The following is a 19968-nucleotide window of genomic DNA, read 5'->3' on the forward strand; positions in this document are numbered from 1 at the left end:
AATAAATGTTTTGTGTAATCTGCACACATTCCTACAGCTGTTACGTTCCAGTAAAAAAGGTTCCATATTGCTGACCAAGACTCCTGATAATACATTTTTGGATTGGTCTCTGCAGTATGTGTGATATTTAAACATCAATCCACACCTCTACATGATAAAAAAATTGAATTGGTGCACATCATCGGCCCACTATCGTGAGTGACAGTTTGTCCCTAAATGAAGAGAGCGTACGGTTTCGTCAGTCCCGGCAAATGCTGACCTGTCACTTCCTGACACAGCAGTTGTATTTAACACAGCCACGTGCCCCTGTCGACCTCACACACACACACACACACACACAAAGATCCACAGCGTTGGCTTTGTGTCAGTTTAAAAAGTCATTCTAACCATGAACAGAATGAAAATGTGCTGTGGCACACAGGTAGAACACATGCATACATGCGTTTGTCTTATGGAGCTTTACACAGATTACCTGAGTGTTCCAAACTACAAAAGCCAGCATAGATGAAGGCAACCAACTACAGTATACTAGAAACTACAACAAAAAGATGGCATTGCGGTCCAACAAGAGAAAATATAAAGACAAAGAGACACAGAAAAACAGCCACGTGACATAAAATTTAAATTTTATTTTCAAAATAGTCTCCCAACAGGATGAAACTCAGAAGAGCCCAGAGGGTCCAAAGCCAATAGAGCCGTCTAGAACAGAAGCACCACTCATTATTGCTATGTCACTCTGCTGCAGGACAAGGCCATCAGGAGAGGGGCGAAAAAAAAGATAAATAAAAGGTGGAGGGGGGGGGGGGGGGGGCGAGACCTACAAACACATTCACTCTATCAGAAATACAAAAGGAGCTATGTGAAACATAGTGGAGGTGATTCTAAAAACTAACATTTCTTTTAAAATAAAGCTGCAGATGTTCTACGTAGGGATTATGGACCTAGTTTCTTGTAGCTCTATATCCAAAATTGATCCAAAATTGATCCAAAAACCCTCACCTTGACCATCAGGGGGAGTGCCAATAATAATGATCGTTTGTAGAGACTACAAATATAGGCAGAGCTGGTTTACAGATCATAACAGTCGTGTTTACAGCCCCCTTCAGGTAAGATGAAGAACATCTGCAGCCATCTGATAAAAACACTTCATTCCGTTTCTGAGACAGCGATTCAGAACGCAATAGGGAGGAGAATCGAGCAAAAACATAAGGGGAGCTGAAAGGAGTGTGAACATTATGCTGCTGGTTGTCCATCTCTACTAACAAGTCTAAAAAAAAATCAGCATGGTACAAAAATCGTCAGTAAAAAAAGATGCTTTGCTGCCATGGTGTCAGAAGGGACGAGTCGGTCCGTGTGTTTACGCCTTCTCCTCAGTCGCCTCCTCCGCTGCCTCAGATACCTGAAGAAGAGAGGAAAGAGTCACATGATGAAGGTGTGTCCAAGCCCTTGCCACAGGTAGGTTCCCATGGGGACTGGATTTAACTTGCCTCAATGGGCACCTCTCTCATGTCTGTAAGCTCAGCCTGGCCCCCTATAAATGGCTTTCCATACTACAAACTGCATTGCCAGGTAAACGTATTGTTTCCTGCATTAGCTTCAGTGGTTTTTTAAGTATCTTAAATACGTTTTGAATCAAAGTCCGTGTGAGTAGGAGGTCAGGGTTGAACGAGAAGAGGACTATTATCCAGGAGACCATTGTCTGTGACTTATATTTTACCCATCATAAGTTACAAAATAACTCATTTTAAGCTAAACCAAGATATTTTGCTAAAGCTAGCCAAGTTGTTTTGTTGCCCTTTTGTTTTGTTTTCTTACCCAACTTTAACCGCATGTTTCAAACTGTTACGTAATTCAGGAGAAAGTACATTTCCCTAAAAACATAATAGAGAATGCAGTTTAGCTGTATGGGAACTTAACATGTAGGAGACAGGGTTGCTAAGCTACATGTAAAGCTAGGGCCAGGAGGTGGCTGCCTAGCGTAAGACTGGGAACAGGTTGAAGCAGCTAGCCTGGCTCTGTACCAACATTAAATTAAAAAAAGTTTACCTACAAGCACCTCTAAAGCTCACTTATTCAAAAATATATCTGGTTTGTTTAATGTGTACAAACACTAAGACAGAAGGCTAGCTTTTTCAACTGGTTTCCAGTCTTTATGCTAAGCTAATTTCACTGGCTTCTTGTTTTGTAGCCCACAGCCATGAGAGAAGCATCCATTAGGGCTGCAAGATATATTGTTTCAGCATCAACATTGCAATGTCTAAGCGCAATATAATATAAAAGGAAATCTTGCACGACTCTCTTTTTCTGAGACTAATCTACAAGAATAGTTTGTCTGATTTCTCAGTTTTAAGTTTTATTAGATCATGTAACTACTGAGATAGCAAACCACCAATCACAATAATTCCTGATCAAACAACAAAAGCCGGCCTTAGTGCTGACCACAACCTTAACCTGAGCGAGAAACATGAGAAATATGTAAAAAAGGAAGATTTGTTTGCAAAAATAAGCTGTATGGAAATATTTCAGCTATGAAAAAGATGCTCATTTTAATCTTACAGTGCAGTATTTTAGTAGTAAGACATGGGCTTTGTTCCAAGAAGCAGGTTTATCAAGTTATCAGGATAACGCAACACCTTTATATATGGCGCATTTACTGCTTGTTGTGGCAGGTAGTTTAGTTTTTATTTCCAACTTTAGTGTTCAAATCAATGTCTCAATAGTTGTTGGGACTGTTTCTCTTGTAGAAAGGAGTTCCAATGGCACCTCTTTAAAGTGATATCTGTTGATTATAGTGTGTAACTGGAACTTCTATCTGAAAAAACGGAATTATTCAATTTTATTCTGTGAGCAGCACAAACACATTTCCATTCACCTTCATTGTTTTTGGGTGTACATATAGATATTTTCAAACCTCAGGGTTATGAAAGGTAAATCTGGCCCCAAGCTGCTAGCTCAAATGATTTGCAGTGTTTTTACCCCTAGTTTAGATTATTTGTTACTAAATTGCTGGGAAAAGCTACTCACTGAAACGCATAACTCCTTTAGTATATGCAGGTATCATCTCCTCTTATTTCCTCTGCCTCTTCTGGTAGAGCCGGCTGTCTATGAACACAGTGAGCCAATAATATTTCACATCACAGCTGTATGAGCGGCAAACCTTCCTGCTCGTATTAAAAGAAAGTCGTCCTTGGCCTACTTCACTGCACACAGCAACGAAAATGTCGGACATACTTACTTCTTCACTATCCCACTCACTTCTGTCTCTTTCATTTGCTCCGTCAGACACGCCACAGCACTCAGAAAACACTCTTGTTGATGTAAATGTTTGCTCAATAACACACAATTTCTTGGTAAGTAATAAGTTAGTGTCCAAACACGCACTTCAAAGACGGAGTTAGAAACACTCGTGCATACCCTTAACTCTGACTGTCTCACTCTGCCCTCTCACTGACATCAAGGAGGGAGCCGTGCTTCTGATGAAAGACACACTGACGGACGGACGAGACACGTAGATCTGTATGTGTGTGTGGGTGTGTGTGTTTATGTAGTGAAGGAATATAGGTGCGGTTAATATGTATGTGCGTGTTCATGATTTTACACAAATTGACAACATAGGGGAATAAAGATAGTTAATTTTCTTGTTGGTCTCTGACTGAAACTTCTCTTTCTTCTATAACATTTCTTTTCTTTCCTATTTTCCCTCCTCATACCTCGTTGGTCTTGCGCTCTCCGTTCTGGGCCGGTCCGTCATCCCTCTTACCCTTAGCGCCGACTTTCTTTGCCTTTGAACCCTTATCGTCCACAACTTTCTGCACGGAAGAAATGGAAAATAAGAAATTCTGGTATATATGGAGTAGTATGTTTTTTCTGCACTTAATAAACAATTTTATGAAAAGAATGCAGAAGAAAGTAAATAAGCAATTTAATAAAGGTGGAAAAATATTGATGAAAAGCTGTAGGATTAAGTTCAAGACTATTATACCTACCGTTTTTAACCATTTTACTGTACATGTTAATATTGGCAAACCACTACATGGTTTAGGTTATATCAAAAGAAAGTTTAAAACATTTCACAAACTTCAATATACTTAGCAAACATCTCCAGTGTGACCACGTAGTGAGGTTAATTTGCTAATACATAGGTAATTGTATTTAATATAATATGCTTGCATGTGAGGATTTCTGTGTGCGTGCTTTTGTGTTTTCCACACCTAGCGGCCTTGGTCACGCACATAGACCAGTAGTGAGGGGCAACCGAGGGCATCAGACTGTTGCAAATTCATGGGGATATAAATAAATCATTGTAGTTAGTGTGTGTTTGTGTGTACTTTACCTTCACAATGGCCTTCTTGGGCTTGGCCTCAGGCTTGGCTGGAGCAGGTTTCTGTACATTTAGAAAAAGTCAGTCAGGACCGAATATTTTTAGTAATAAAATCTTCCATGTATGAATCTATTTTATTATTATTATTATAACGTTTCATCTCTTGGCTACACTTACAGAGACATATCTGTGCTGTTTAAGCCACAAGAGCTGCTTAGCAAATCCAGTAGGACTAAAACAGAACACATGGAGGCGGTACCATTGTAGATGTTATTAATATTAAAGTACCATATTCCTTACAAATGGGATCTGACAGAGTTCCCGTGCTAATATCTTCCTTTTCTCACAGGGAACTGACCTCAGACCACGTACAACGACTATAACACATGAGATTTCAAATTCTGGTCACTCAGTGTGAGAAGGTTTGCTGCAGAGCTTTTTCCAGGCTGCTGAGTGCAGACCATGTTACCCTGAAGCCACATCGCTGTGACAAATTTAAATCATGTGATTCTTTCTCAAAATGTCTCTGTTTTTTTTTAGATATCACTTACACTCTGCACATGAGAAGCAGCAGAAAGCGGGGCTTGACATTAAATTATTTAATGCCATGTTTCGTATTATAATTTAGACTTTTAATCATGCAGTCCAAATATAGACAGCAGCAGAGCTGGTTTACTGGCAAAAAAGTAGCATTTTATTAAATAAGCTGACTGCTGAAAACATTCAGAAGACAAGGAAATATCAGATCGAAAACATGCAAAAATGTACAGGTTTAAATAGGCACATCAAAAGCTTAAAAGGAGTAGTTTGACAATTTTGGGAACACAATTCTTGATTTACTTCTTCCAACCACTGTCATGTATGTCTGTTAAACAGGAAGCTACAGGCAATACATGGTAAGCTTAGCATAAAAACTGGAAACAGTGAGCAAAGTGACTTTTTGGTGTTTAAAGTTGTATGGCAAATACATTTTATTTTTTAGTACAGATTAACCAAATACAATGTGTCACTTGCTGAGCTTTTGAGGAACTAGTTATTGTCGTTAATTTGTTGTACCTTTTTTCCAATCTTTATGCTAAGCTAAGCTTACTGGCTGCATTGTCAGCACATTTCCCAAAAATGTCATCAATTCCTTTAAGGTGCACATGCAAATGTACAAAGGCATGCAGAGGCTCAACACAGATGGGTTCAACATGCAAAGTACAACACAGATAAAAACGCATGGTCTGTTTAGCATGGCTGCATGATCACAAATAAATAATAACCAAATGATTCCTTGCTAAATATTATGATTACTATCATTAGGATTCAACAAGGATTGAGGTGATTCTTTGATCAATTTACATTTTCCATGAATAGTTTTGGTAACTTCTTAGTCAACTTTGGGAGGGAATATCACTTATGTTACCTTTTAATCATGCAGCCCTACACTTCAACAAGGTGTTGCAACAGACCGGACCAAGAATGGACAAAGACAACAGAAAAAAAACAGCAGGCCTCGAGGAGCATGTTTATGAAATTTGTTAAATTGCCTCGATCAAATCCATTAACTGGGTGAGGACTTTTCTCTGAGCCTTGGTAACATGTGACATTTACAAGGAGAGGAAGAAGAGAGGTGAAGACAGGAGGGAGGGGAGAACGAAACTTACCGATTGCAATCTCTCTGACCTTCTGGGGGGCTGCAGGAGGAAGGGATGATCAATGAGAGAAAGAGAGAAAGTGACAGAGAGAGAAAGATATCAGTTGTACCTTTGTGGGCTGATGAGTGAGTGTCTGGTGATTTCTACAAGTGTCAATCATTAACCTGTTATGTGTCTATTTTCCCGCTCACACACTCTTTCTCTTTGTACAAAAAACAACAACAACCAAACCACAGCACGCCAACACACGCCTGCACAGCACCAGAACACGCCTGAAACATTTACCTCTTGCTTTGTGACTTTGGAGGCCTCCTTGCCCTCAGAAGTCTCTAGAATCTGTAGGAAATGCAATGAAGATTATACATTTGTAATTCCAAATTTGTTTTATCATTGTCAAAACATTTTTAATTCTTAAACTATAAACATTAGATACGGTTCACTCAAGTTTTCTATCTTTTATAATACATACATCTATCATTTTAATAGCAGAAATGCCAAAAATGTAGTAGTTTCACTTTCTCTTTTGGGAATATTTCCTGGATTTTTTTGGTCTTTTATTATAAGACTTCAGCTTTAGCTGAATGACTAATCAAGAAAATAGTCTAAGGTTTTATTCATCATCAAAGTTATCGAACACTAGTTATGTTTAACATAACACTAAGTTACAACTTCCTGTGCATAAAGTAAAACCAAATCAAATGTAATGTTAAAAAAAAAATCCATTATAGCTATAGAACACAACAACTATTTCGGAACTAATTTACTAACATTAGGCAGCCTATTAGAATAATTGATGAATGTATTGATTTCCTGAATTTATTTATAATTCTTCAAATTCTTCAAAAAAAGACTGTGATGTTTAACATAAAGTAATCAAGCCCTAATTGTATTTGTACTCATTTGATTTTATATAATATGTGATCTCTATGGGGAATTATATTTTAAATGAGGCACCTTGCTTACATACCAGGCTGAGCTCCCCAGAGATTAATGGAGAGTAAACATTAATATTGACTTACAACACACCGTGCTGCATTATGAAGAACATCATATTATAAACATGGAATACACTCAGGCTGCGCTGCGGGCAGGTGAGGCCAGCCCCCCCCCCCTCCCATTTCACCGTAAAAAAAAAAGCAAATGTTGGTGAAGCCTGCAGGTTGGTAATCGCATCATTTGCATGTGGGCGACCCTGGAGGCCCCCCATTCTCTGTCCTCAAAGGCGAATCGGTGCAGACAATGGCAGTTTTTTTTAAATGGCAGAAAAGCCAATTTCCATGTATGCACTGATACAATGCACTGGAGCTCGTCGAGCACTGCTGTTTGGATAGTGTCACGGCCTCTTTTAACGCAGCGGCAATTGTCCCTGATCCCCTCTTTCTTTAGTCCTTTCTCTGCATCTGGATTTGGGTCTGTTCACTCCGGCTACCATTCATCCCGACAGGAGAGCCAACATGAGACAGGGAGGTGGTGATCTACACTGTTATATTACACATTCAGAATCAATGGATCTTATATATGCTTGAAACGCGCCTATAAAACATCATATAATATCCCGCACGTCTCCTTCGGGATTTACGCATCTATCCATCCGGCAGGTCCGCCTGATATTCACCAGCGCGCGCAGCGGACAGGGAAGTGGCACATACAACGACCACAAGAACGGCCATTGAGATGAAGGCATGGACATTAATAGTGTAAATAGTCATAAAAATATCATAATAGCATAGGTCATTTACACACAAGCGTTAAAAACTATTGAAAAGGTTGCGGGCGAAAAAACGCTTCCTCAAACTTTGGCATCACCTCACCTGCCTCCATGTCGCCACTGAAATCGCGCACTGCAATTTTTCTCAAATGCAAGAGCAGGAAAACTACAGTGAAGTGAGCAGGAATACACAGCCGACACTCACCTTTCTCTTCGGCATTTTACGCGTGAATTATTCTCCAACAAGCACGGGGAAAAAAAGGTCAAACCCTAAGGTCCAGTAGAGGCGAATTTGAACTACCTCGGAACACAGGATCAATATCTAAGCACCTTCGATAATATGTTGATTATATGCACTCCCCAAAACTCTGAACCTCCCACAGCCATTGGGCAGAGGAGTCCAAATCCGCTCCTGCACTGACTCCTGATTGGCTCTTCTCGTGTCTATGTAAATAAGAGCCTTTCGGACATTGGTCGACTTTTATTAGAGGGTGTCTGTGATTGGCTGCGCGCTCATTGTGCGCAGATCCCACCAGACGGCGATGGCTAAGAGGGAAAGTGAGGACAGGCCAATGACAGCGGGGTGGACTCTCGGTGGATCTGGGTAATGTAGGATGAGAGATGGAGACAGAATGATGTTAATAAAACACAAAGGGCCAGAAGAATAGGCACAATGGAACAATGTTGGCCATACAGGAGCTCCAGAAAATCTTAGCCCACGTTTTTGCACAACGAAAGCACATCACTGCAGAGGCACCTGTCCTGTACCTGTATGATCGTGATTCCAGTCACACAATATAATGAATAAGGTCACTATAAATTCACAATTGCTGACAAATTAGACAATAAGACAGGTCTACATTGTGCAACAAGTGCATTTCATACGCAGCTCTGCTTCATAGTTGTTGGTCTTTCTAGGACCAGAATTATCTAGCAAATTTGGAATAAAATTAACCTTAAATGAAGAACACTATAAAAGAGTCAAAGCTCTTAAACCAAGCTATTGTCTTAACAATGTGTTTTGCTACACATTACACTTGTCCCTCACAACACTTCAACATTCTATTAAAAAAAGCGGAATATGTTATGTCTTTGAAACCAAACTCTCATGTGTAAATACTACAATACTGTTTTTTTTTATCTTGATACCAATTTTGACACATTATCCCAGGGCATCTGATAGCGAGTGACACAAGACACTGCTTTTAATGCTTATCAACGCATCATGGTTAATGTTCAATCCACTAATAAGCCTACATGGATTGTATGAATTGTAACAAATATTGTAAATCAAACACTTTCCTTTACGACTCAGTGGACAACACTTATAGGTATAGACAGAAAAGCCAAGATTCTAACAGGCAACCAGGAAACAAGTGATGGTTACTAACTCCACCAAGGAGGTTATGTTTGTCTGTTTGTCAACAAGATTATGGATAAACTAATGACCTTATTTTCATGAAACTTGGTAGAAGGGTGGAACATGGGCCAAGAAAGAACCCATTACATTTTGGAGGGGATCCGAATCGCTGGACGGTTACAATGTCTCCATTTTCATTGTCAGTAAATATACGTGTCACTCCTAATGGGACACTTCCAAACTACGTTTTTAACTAATGTTACAGAACAAATTCCGATAGTCCGTTGCGCCACTTTGGTGGCCAGATAAAGTCTAAAACCTGGGCACACATGCAGATCTGTTTAAAATACATTATGTACCTGCTTACAGAGAAATGTTCACACTATTCACTGCGCGACCTTCCATGTAGTCACACACTTTTGGGCACTCCACATTGACAGTCCACATTAATTCTCATAGAAATGGAAGATTATGAAATGAAATCTCACAGATACTCACAACCAGACTGATACAGAAGGTTTGAATTGGACTTTGGTCAGCCCAAGTGCAAAGGGGTATTACTGTATGATTTGGAAGGTGCCCTCTGGTCTTAGCTGACCATGGTCATCTTAGCTGACCAAGCTAAGATTGGCCCCTGAGTCCTAAAGGTACCTCTCTGGGTAGGAAAAGTGACTTTCCCAGCACTACTGTCTGTCGCTTGTGACTTTAGGGCAAAACCCCTAACATAATGCTAACCCTATAGCAGTGTGTTGCAGATGCACATTTCTTTATCTTGTAGTCATACACAACTCAAGCACAGGTTACAAAATCTCTCTCTGACAAATCCTCAGTAGATTTAAGAGACTGTAAAATGATATTTTCACGATTAGGGAGGATTCAGAATGGCCCTAATAAAGGAAATAGAGTTGTGTTAACCCCCTGATGAAAACATTTGAAACCTTCTGATGCACAACATGAGTCAAAAATGACCAAAAAAGGCCTTCCTTATTATTCAGAGCCCATGGTGATGTATTTTGTTCAATTAATGTTCCAATGTACTATCATATGTGACCAAGAACGATTTACAAAGCTGGAACAAGAGAATGCTTGGTCATTTTTACAGACAATTGATGATTCAATTAAATACCTTAACAGTTTCCGATTCATTCTTATTCAAATGCCATCGATTAATCGACTAATAGTTTCAGCTCTATCTGAATGTCAAACCGGCCATTGTTTTCCACCTCGGTAAGGTATTTTACAGTCTACTAAATCAGAAGATCAAGATACTTCTTGTCAATTAATAGATAACTGCTGCAACAACATTTTCTATTTTGAATCTACAGTGAAAGTTTAAAAACAATGCTCACTGTAACTAGAATATTTGAATTGAATCAATTCATAATATTTGTTTGTGCATTTGCATGGAAACTCAGGCAACTTTACAACTGTTATAATCTCGTAGCTCTACTTAAAATCAATGGATACCTTAAGCACACCATGTTAAACATATGGCAAAAAACATACTAAATCAACAAAGAAATTAACAAAAGATACCTCAACATTCCAGTTAAGCTAGACACACGCACATACACACACGTCCACAGCTACAAATGCCACAATAGACAGAGCTTTCCTGCCCAAACAAACAAAACCCTTCATGTTAGAAGTGAACCCAGAACACACAGGAGCAGTGGCCACTGTCCCCACAAAGATTCACACTGTCAGCTAAATGGAAGGGAAAACACAATGAGGAACATTTCAAACACATACATATATAAAAGAAAGGCACAAAATGAATCAAAACTCAAAATAAATAACCTCCAAAATGTTAAGATTTGATTCATATTGACGACTTTTCTTTGGTAAAACTGACTTGTACTACTTATTTATGAATTACTTTTCTGTTCTTTCATGTACCCTTTTTTCAGTAATAAGAGGCATAATTTGCCTTTTTCCCAAACATGCTTTCCTTTTGTATTGTATCACATTTTAGATTTTTCTTTAAAGCCTTGGGAACCGACATATTTACTTGAACAGGTGTACAACCATGCCAACAGCTCTGTGAGGCTACTAATTATGCACAGTGAGGCTTTGAGCTAAATGCTAAGACCAGCATGCTAACAGGCTCACAATAACAATGCTACAGGCTGATGACTAGCATGTATAATATAAACCATGTTTACCATCTTAGTTTAGCATTTTAGCATGCTAACATTTGCTAATTATCACTATATATATGTATACACATAGCAGAGACCAATAGGAAAGCATTCGTTTAGCAGGTATTTGGTCATACGTACCAGACACACATTTTGACCTGATAATAACACTATGGGATAACTTGAGTAATTTCAAATCATACTGTGTGGAAATTAGTTGTCTACATCTTGTGACAATCATTTCAGTAGTGAGGAATATCGCTTAAAATTAAAAACGATAAACCTGCAGGTGGTGCTATAGGCGAAAAGTCAGAAAAACACAAATTACTGTCTCTTCCAATCCATCCCGTGGTTGTTATGACATCCTATTGTGTAGCCATACTGACTTAAAGCTAAGTTGTTTGCTTAGCTATACAAAATAAATATTTACATGTGTGCATGAGAGGAGCATTGTTCAATTTTATTTAGTTCAACTATCCTACATTTTTACAACAATTATACACGTTTGTTATCATATTAAAGTAATATTACACATTTCACTTTTTATTGGCCAAATGCCAAAAACAGCTTTTGGTGAAAATGTATTTTCAGTGATATCTCAGATCTTTTTTCTGGGGCAGTAAGTGGGTAAAACATTTTTTTGATGAAATGCATTTTTTATTTCTTTTAAATAATGATTCAACTTTATTTAAATGTATTATTAGTCAATTAAACTACAGCAATGCCATATTGTTTAGCTATCTAAAATGTTCTATTAAGTGACTGGAATTTAGGCAGTATTGATTGGTGTTAAAAGACAAAATAGAGAATTTGATCCCAATCCTCTAGTCTTAAAAAGGTCCCAAGGGGTCGAATGTGAGGGTTTTAGATATTTGTTATTAAGATTGTTATCATTTTGACATAGGCTAATAATAGCCTTGTTTCAGACCATTAGATATGGGTTATGTTTTGGTGCCTGGAGGCCACATCATCTCTATGCTTATCAAGCCATTCAGTGACTCCATGCAACTGCATTTGTTATGTTTTCTCACTGACTCATTCCGATTTTTACTTTAATTATTAATATATCCCTATGTATGCTATAATATTAATAAGATTAATATATATAATAAGGAAAACTAGACATAAAATCAGGGATAGAATGCCATAATTAATGAGAAATAAACAACACAAATTAGAAAGAAATAAGAACTAAGATGTAATGGTGGAGATGAGAAGATTTGTAAAAATAAAAACCTAATGTCGTTCTGTTTTAGTCTATTTACCACTTTTAACCTCTGATTAACAAAATGTCTTTAGAGCTTTAAAGTTAGTTTTTAAGCAGCAATAGACAAAACATTGCATATCTAGGTCCATTTAAAAGCTGTTAGAGCATTCAAGCATAATAATTATAATCAAAATGCTTGCGTTAGAACATCCATTATAATGCAATTAATAGAAAATGAAGAACGTATAATGCTTAATCAGAGTATCTCTTTCTGTACAGACATGGTGGACCTTGTCAGTTGGTGTCTCACTCTGACTTGCAACGTCATGATTTAGATGCCATCTTTCTTTTAACAGAATGTGAAGAAAGCCAGACCTGAATACTTCAGACAGGACTTGTCTGACACCTTGTGGACAGTGTTTGTCATTATTATTGCAGCCCATGTGCCAGCATTATCATCGCCTGACAGAATTAGAGCAACAATGTCTTTGATGGTAACTATTTTTAGTCAGGAGTATTTTTTGGAGCAAATTGCTACTGCCTTTACTCCCTCTAAACACATTGTCACATTTCAGCACATTAATTAAATGTTTCATACTGGTATTTTATGACAGAAGAATTGCTGCAACAATACAATCACAGAAAACTGCAATTATACAGACATCTCAAAATGTCAAAGGTCTTTGATACCAGATCCAATCACAAATGTATTCTATAATGTTCCTCATGGTCTTGGTGTTTTATGGGATTTTTTGCAATTTAAATTTGTTCTGTTATCAAATCTGCTAGTGAAGTAGACAAACAATGGTTGCATTTAGCACCCCATCTGTAACAAATTATATTCATGCGAAATGACCTATATGAGACATAATAGAGCCTGCAGAGGGCCATTATATACTTCCATCATAATGTGTTAAGCCCTTGTACATTTACCCAATGTATTAATTTATATTACAGATTAATGATTAACAACTTGACATGCAATAAGGAGCACACATTAATGCTTTCAGTTTATCTCATACGTTTGTACACACATCCCCTGCCCCCCAACCCTCTAATAAAAAGGAGGGTGGATGAGGGGGGCGGAGGGGCAAAATGTAAGAGCAAAATACTTATAACCTGGATGACACCAAAATATGTCTATTTATAATAACATTCCCCCTCCCTCCCTCCATCTATCTATCTCCCCTTGCCTCCTCCCACCTTCCTCCTACATTACGTCATCGGGACCGGTGCGTTCGCAGTGAATTTGGGGGATGCAGCTCTGCATGATACAAAGCATGCACTTGCAGGAAACACCGCAGAGCCTTTTGTATTCTCATCATCTAGTTTGGTCTAATATCTGTAAATAAAAGCGACACAAAAAACACTCGGCAGGTTAATAGGCGGGACTTACTTCCGGCTGTTTATCTCGGTGTGCAGCGCAAGGCCAGCCAGTGCAGGATCAGATAACAAGGTAAGCTTGTTGACATCACAATCTGTGGCGTTATGAATGTGTGCATTAATCTGCCCTGATCCGCGCTCATGCAAATTATTGCTGCTTTGTGTAGTTGTCTTATTGTTGCATTCAGTGCTGCGTGTTGGAGCTGTTAGCTCTGCGGCTCTAATGCTACAACACGGAGCTTATTATTTCCACATTAATGTGGTTGCCTATCAGCACAATGGCTGTCATTTAAGTAGCACTTAAAGATGCATTACAGTCATTGTATTCTCAGCCTGCCATATGACATCATTGCTTTCCTGCTTTTCACCAGTATTACCCTTTTGTTTAGTGTTGCTGTTTAACTCACAAAAAAACATTAGCAATATGTTATTGAATATCGTGATCGAGCTTTAAAGTTGTAAGACACTGATACACTTCACTTCCATAATAATGGTCATAGTTATTATATGTCCAATAATCACAAATTGGTGTAACATTCAGGAGTCAATAATTTTGGCCATTTAGCCTTCCTTGTCAACATACACAGCTCTTGGTAAACACAATTGCAGCTCTTGCGTAAGAAGTAATTCTTTTTTCTTACACTAGGGCTGACACTTTATTTTCCTTAAATCCTTAATCTATAAATGTTCTGAGAAACATCTAGTATTTCAATCTATACATCCCACAGGTTGCCAGTGACATCTTTAAATTACAACCAATCGTTCAAATGACATTGGTATTCATAATTAATGTCTATGTAATAAAACAAAAGAAACAAGAAAAACAAGCTGATTTGAGAGACGCTGGAATCAGCCATTTTAATGGTTAAATGACAGTAGTTGTTGCATGTTTGTTGATCGACTAATCGATTATTTGCCTCAACCCTAATCGCCAATAATGTTCACATTATTGATAAAAAGCCTCAAATGTTAAAATGTAGGTCATTAAACAAAAATGATATTGCATCTGAACAAACTAGGTCTGCGCCTACACCAATTTAAAATTGTTTGTCATCTAAGGACAAATATGGCCATTATATTGAGGAAGTGCTTTCAGTCGGCCATTGATGTTTGTAGGCCTGTCACGCAGGACAGAGGCTTCCCCAAATTTTCACCAGAGTTTAAAGTAGAGCCGAATGAACTGTAAAAAAATGGACGAGAAGGACACTCCGAGAGCACAGAACAACAAGGCTGCGTCCATTAATAAATAGATACAACGTTTGTATCTGCCCTGTGATTCGGATCTGCTATAACATGTTGTTCTCTGACCCATTATGCACCCTTCCATTAAGTTTAGGGTTTTTCTTTGTCATGCATGATGGTAAATATGTTTGTATCTTTTGGTCAGATAAAAACAGACATTGTCTTTAATATCTTTCTGTGCTGTAGCTTTATGATTTCTCTTAAATGTAACTAAGGGACCTAGGGCACTGAGTTCTTCCATTTTCTATGTTTGTAAGTTGTCTCTTCACAAACCTGACTATGCTGAGCTGCTTGCTGCGAGGAGGCTGCAGTCCTCTCCTCTGCCTGTGGGCCCTGCTGCTGCCTCTGGTCTCCCTCCATAGCGTGAACCAACATGGGCGCAGGAGCCACAGTGCCAAGGAGCGGCCCAAGTTGCTGCTTGTGTCCTTTGACGGCTTCCGATGGGATTACATCAACCGAGTCCCGACGCTTAACTTCCACAACATCATTGATAACGGCGTGATGGTGGAGCACGTGGAGAACGTTTACATCACCAAGACCTATCCCAACCACTACAGCTTGGTGACAGGGCTGTACGCTGAGACGCATGGCATTGTGGCCAACGAGATGTACGATCCTGTTCTCAACCGCTCCTTCTCCATGGAGACGGACAGTGTTTATGAGTCGCGGTGGTGGGAAGCAGCGGTGCCACTATGGGTCAGCATCCAGAAAGCTGGAGGTCGAAGCGGGGCGGCGATGTGGCCGGGGTCTGACGTCAAGATCCACGGCATGTTCCCCAATCGGTACCTCTTGTACAATGCCTCAGTGTCCTTTGAAACCAGAGTGGAGCGGCTTATCGAGTGGTTCTCTGCACCCAAAGAGGCAGCAGTGGATTTTGGAGTTCTGTACTGGGAGGAGCCGGATGAGAGCGGGCACAAACTCGGACCCGAGAGTCCCCTCATGGATGTAGTCATCGCCGGAATCGACGAGAAGCTCGGCTTCCTCATGAACGAGCTAAAGAAGGCCGGGCTGTATGAGAAAGTGAACCTGATCGTGACCAGCGACCACGGCATGGCGCAGCTCTCCTCTGATAAGATCATAGAACTGGATGAGTATGTGAGCAGAGACCTGTACACCTGGGTGGACAAGAGTCCGGTGGTGGCATTGCTTCCCAAAGAAGGTAATCCTTTAAACATCTGTCACATATACCACTGTAAAAATTTTAAGAATTACATTTTTGTTTGATGAGAAAAAATATATATGTTTTTACGATACAAAATTAAGCTACAGCTAGGTGACAGACTATGTCACCTGTTCTGGCTAAAGATAACGCGGCTTACAGAAATATTGTAGTGCATTACAATTTTGAGGTCCAACTACAAACATTGTATGACAGCTGTGTGATTTAAAAAAAATCTACAAACATAATGTTGTCATCTGGGTTTCAGGGAAGCTTGACGAGATTTACGACAAGCTGGTGGATGTCAACCCTAACATGGTGGTTTACAAGAAGGACGACATTCCCGAGCACTTCCATTATCAACACAACGTCAGGATCATGCCGATCCTTATCGCGGCCAAGGAGGGCTGGACCGTGATGCAGAATAGGACCGGGCCCTTCATGCGTATGTATTCAAAACTCATATAAAGCTGTGTCAGGAGGGAAACAACTCAGCTTGAGGCTGTACACATGGAAGAGGCGTTTTTGCAGTTGTTTCATAAAGCTGCTTCAGTCTGCTCTAATAATAGCTTCACAGGGGCATTGAACCAAAGCTAGCTCATGCAATACCAGCTGTAATTAACAAAGAAAGCCTGATTTATATTCCCTTAGAAGATTTCAAACTGTGTATGTAGGTCTTTTTTCATTGTAGCTGCAGACTACACAAGCTAATTTCCCTCCTCTACTGTTAAAGGCTTGTTAATCAGTAAAATGACCCGGTGGAGTCAGTGGCTGGAAATAAAACCTGCTGACTCCTCACTGACAACATGGTGTGAGACAACTTAGCCAAATATGCTTATTAATGATCATTATTGGTGTATGTGGACTGGATGTGCACTTCCTGTTTACTGTACTATAATATTACAGTTCTGCCCTGTGAATATACAATTTCTCAGCCATTAACTTCAATTAATTACGTCAATTAATGACTATGAATTCAAGTATGCGTTTAACATCCGGTGTATTAATGGATTCTTTATTAGGTGTTGCATTATAGTAAAGTGTGAGAATGTTGGCAAGACAGCGTTTTTGCTGTAAACATTGCCTTAGTATTGGGGGGGGGGGGGTGCATTAAACTGAATCCGCACACTAAGGGAATCCTGTCTTTTGCTGAGGAAGGTAATTGCCCTGATACATTTAGGGGAGGAGTAGTTAGCCAGTCTAAGCTTGCATCAAAGGTCTGTGTGCTTGTGTGTTTGGATTTAATTTTCAATTTGGCTTGTGCTCGCGGTGACTTGATTCAGCAGTAACCGTTCAGCTGGGGAAGCAGTGATGGTGGTAAATCATCTGAGAGAGGAGCAGTGCCAGATTCCATAAATCTCTCTGCCTGTAAATCGTGGGATGTGGAAACTGGAGCTCTACAGATGCACAAATAATGAACATCAAAGCATGGTGCCTCTTTCTGCAATAATATATTTCTTATGTTTCTATCACCAGTTGGAAATCACGGTTTTGACAACACCCTACATAGCATGCAGCCTGTGTTCGTGGCCCGTGGACCGGCCTTTCGCCAGAATTACATCAAGCCCTTCATGCGATCTGTTGACCTCTACCCTCTCATGTGCCACATCCTGTCCACCCCCCCTCTACCAAACAACGGATCCCTCTTAAACGTGCAGGACCTGCTGTACCCAGAGCCAATGGCAACCACGCCCAGCCCCTCTCCCAGGGTCCACGAGCACTCCTACGCCCCTGTCGTGGGTTCTTTCCTCGGTGTGGCAATGGTGCTGGGCTTTCTGTTTTTCTACATCAGACAAGTGACCCTCAAACAGCTGCCCTCTCTAAAACACAGAAGCCGGGAGATGTCCCAGCCTTTACTGCAAGAAGACTTGCACCTGTAGCGGGAGGAAGAGAAAAGATGGCAGGTGTAAAAGAAGAGGAGGTGTAGCTCCCCAAAGGTAGTCCGCTCTCTCCAGAAGCATCCCTTAACGCCTCCCTTATATGACTAAATGCCAATGTGCTGCTCTTTTTATTAGTCGGAGATTAAGGGAATATAATCTAATCATGTTTAGAGGTACATCTCCCTCGTTTGAGTGTAAGGGGAATGTCTGGGGTGTGCTTCTGGTGCAGGCTTAATCAAGATAATAAACCTTTACATGGGCTTTCTAGTGGCTTTGCTTTGATTGTGAATTTTTACCTTATATCATCTTGTCATTTTCATTGTCATTTAATAAGTAAAGATTCAAAGCTAGAGAGAAATTGTAGCCTGTGATTCTGGCGAGTAAGAACGTTGTTGGCCAAAAGTGTGGCTTGGATAATGTTAAGGTGTCAGTATGTTAAAACCTTGTCTGAAGGTAAAAGTGATTATAGCTGAGCGGCCACAGTGGAAAGCAGGGATAAAAAGCTTTCCAGGCAAGAAGCCTACCTGCCCAGACTCAGAGACAATCTTTACTCGATGGCATTCCTATTGTTGCACTGGAAACCCAAGTAACTAGAAGGCAATCAGAGAGTGCCAAACTCCTCAAGTAAATAGGTACAAAATAGTGAGTGTATCCACCTCGTTATTCAAACTCATGGGCAGTGTTAAAACATAACTTCCTTAACAAAGGCAGGGTTAAAAGGGATGATTTTCTCATTTTTTAGGTATCCTATACCACTGATCCAAATGTACTTTGTTTGAAGCATACTGACACCTTTACTGCCCGATAGTAACATAGTAGGGACAGCAGTAGATTGGGATTGGGTTTATTCAGCATTTTCAAATCCATGCGAAACGGATGCGATTTATGCCACCAATTGTTCAACTAAGGGTCTAAGCACTGAATGAGAAGTTACTTTCAGTGGATTGGCTGGGATCAGTGTTCTTTTTTTAATGTTACTTGGAATCAGATGTTCCACTAGAGACCCACTCCATGTGCCAGGCTACTGATCGTAAGTGTAGGACATCCCATGAGCCGATCACTTCACAAACTTGCTCTTTAGTAGTCCGTTGACTTTTGCCTTTTAACTTAACTGTGAACATCTGTCCGCGCTGTGTGTGCAATAGTCTTTTGTGTGAGTCTGGGGTTATTTTTGCGTATAGTTTGTGTTTGGAGGGCATTTTTCTGTGTAGATGACTGTGTACTTCCCTCCTGTTCATATGTCATAACCATGGCCATTTGTTGGTGAAATGTGAAGTGCAATTGCTATAGGTCAGTATTTCTTCATTGGGATTTTTAAGGGTTTTGTTGTTGCTAGGTTGAGAAGACTATTTGGGCATGACTTGCAGGAACTGTTCCCCCGATTTGCACTATACAGGAAAGAAATGAAAAAGTATGAAGGGACAGTGTTTGACGCTTTCTAAGTCATGTATAATTTGCACTTCTTGTTCGCAATTGCTATTTAAAATGACTAAGTGAGGTGCCTCTTGCCAAAAAGCTTTTATAATTAGCACAATTATAAGTAGAGTCCAAATCTGCAAATATATTCTAAAGTTCTAATATTTTTTCAGCATCTTTTAAGAAACAATAATTGTGCCCAAACATTTACAGACATCACTGTGATATATACCTTTTACTAAATTAAAATTCATAAATTGAAAGGATTTATATGGAATTTGTTAATTTTATGATAATTGTCTAGGTTGTCTGCTAATTTCCGCCTGACTTGTTGATGGAGAAATGAAATATATCCAGAATATAATTGAATAGGTCATTTGAAATCGTTAGTAAATTATAAATATTTAATATGATTTACAAATTGCCATGTTGATGCAATGACAGTCTTCTGAAATTAAAAAGAACTTATGTGAATCTGAGCCATTTCTTTTTTTTGTATTCTTTGTCAGTG

General features: G+C 39.5%; 2 protein-coding genes across 3 annotated transcripts; one reads left to right on the forward strand and one right to left on the reverse strand.

Annotated features, from left to right (window-relative positions):
• Positions 1–608: 608 nt before the first annotated feature.
• hmgn3 (high mobility group nucleosomal binding domain 3) lies at positions 609–8073 on the reverse strand. Of its 2 annotated transcripts, XM_034150526.1 has the most exons (8): positions 7875–8073; positions 6247–6297; positions 5971–6000; positions 4334–4384; positions 3711–3809; positions 3415–3514; positions 3025–3102; positions 609–1399 (listed from the first exon to the last, which is right to left on the reverse strand). In XM_034150526.1, exons 1-7 carry the CDS (start codon positions 7887–7889, stop codon positions 3068–3070), a joined length of 381 nt encoding a protein of 126 aa, XP_034006417.1. In that variant the 5' UTR covers positions 7890–8073; the 3' UTR covers positions 609–1399; positions 3025–3067. The 2 variants fall into 2 exon arrangements, with proteins under 2 accessions (XP_034006417.1, XP_034006419.1); XM_034150528.1 differs by lacking the exon at positions 5971–6000.
• Positions 8074–13595: 5522 nt separating this feature from the next.
• Positions 13596–19936, forward strand: enpp5 (ectonucleotide pyrophosphatase/phosphodiesterase 5). The gene is made up of 4 exons (XM_034150421.1): positions 13596–13833; positions 15260–16161; positions 16430–16606; positions 17638–19936. The coding sequence occupies exons 2-4, from the start codon at positions 15282–15284 to the stop codon at positions 18039–18041; spliced, it is 1461 nt and encodes a 486-aa protein (XP_034006312.1). The 5' UTR covers positions 13596–13833; positions 15260–15281; the 3' UTR covers positions 18042–19936.
• Positions 19937–19968: the final 32 nt, after the last annotated feature.

Source organism: Trematomus bernacchii, unplaced genomic scaffold (assembly GCF_902827165.1).
Source record: "Trematomus bernacchii unplaced genomic scaffold, fTreBer1.1, whole genome shotgun sequence".
NCBI lineage: Eukaryota > Metazoa > Chordata > Actinopteri > Perciformes > Nototheniidae > Trematomus > Trematomus bernacchii.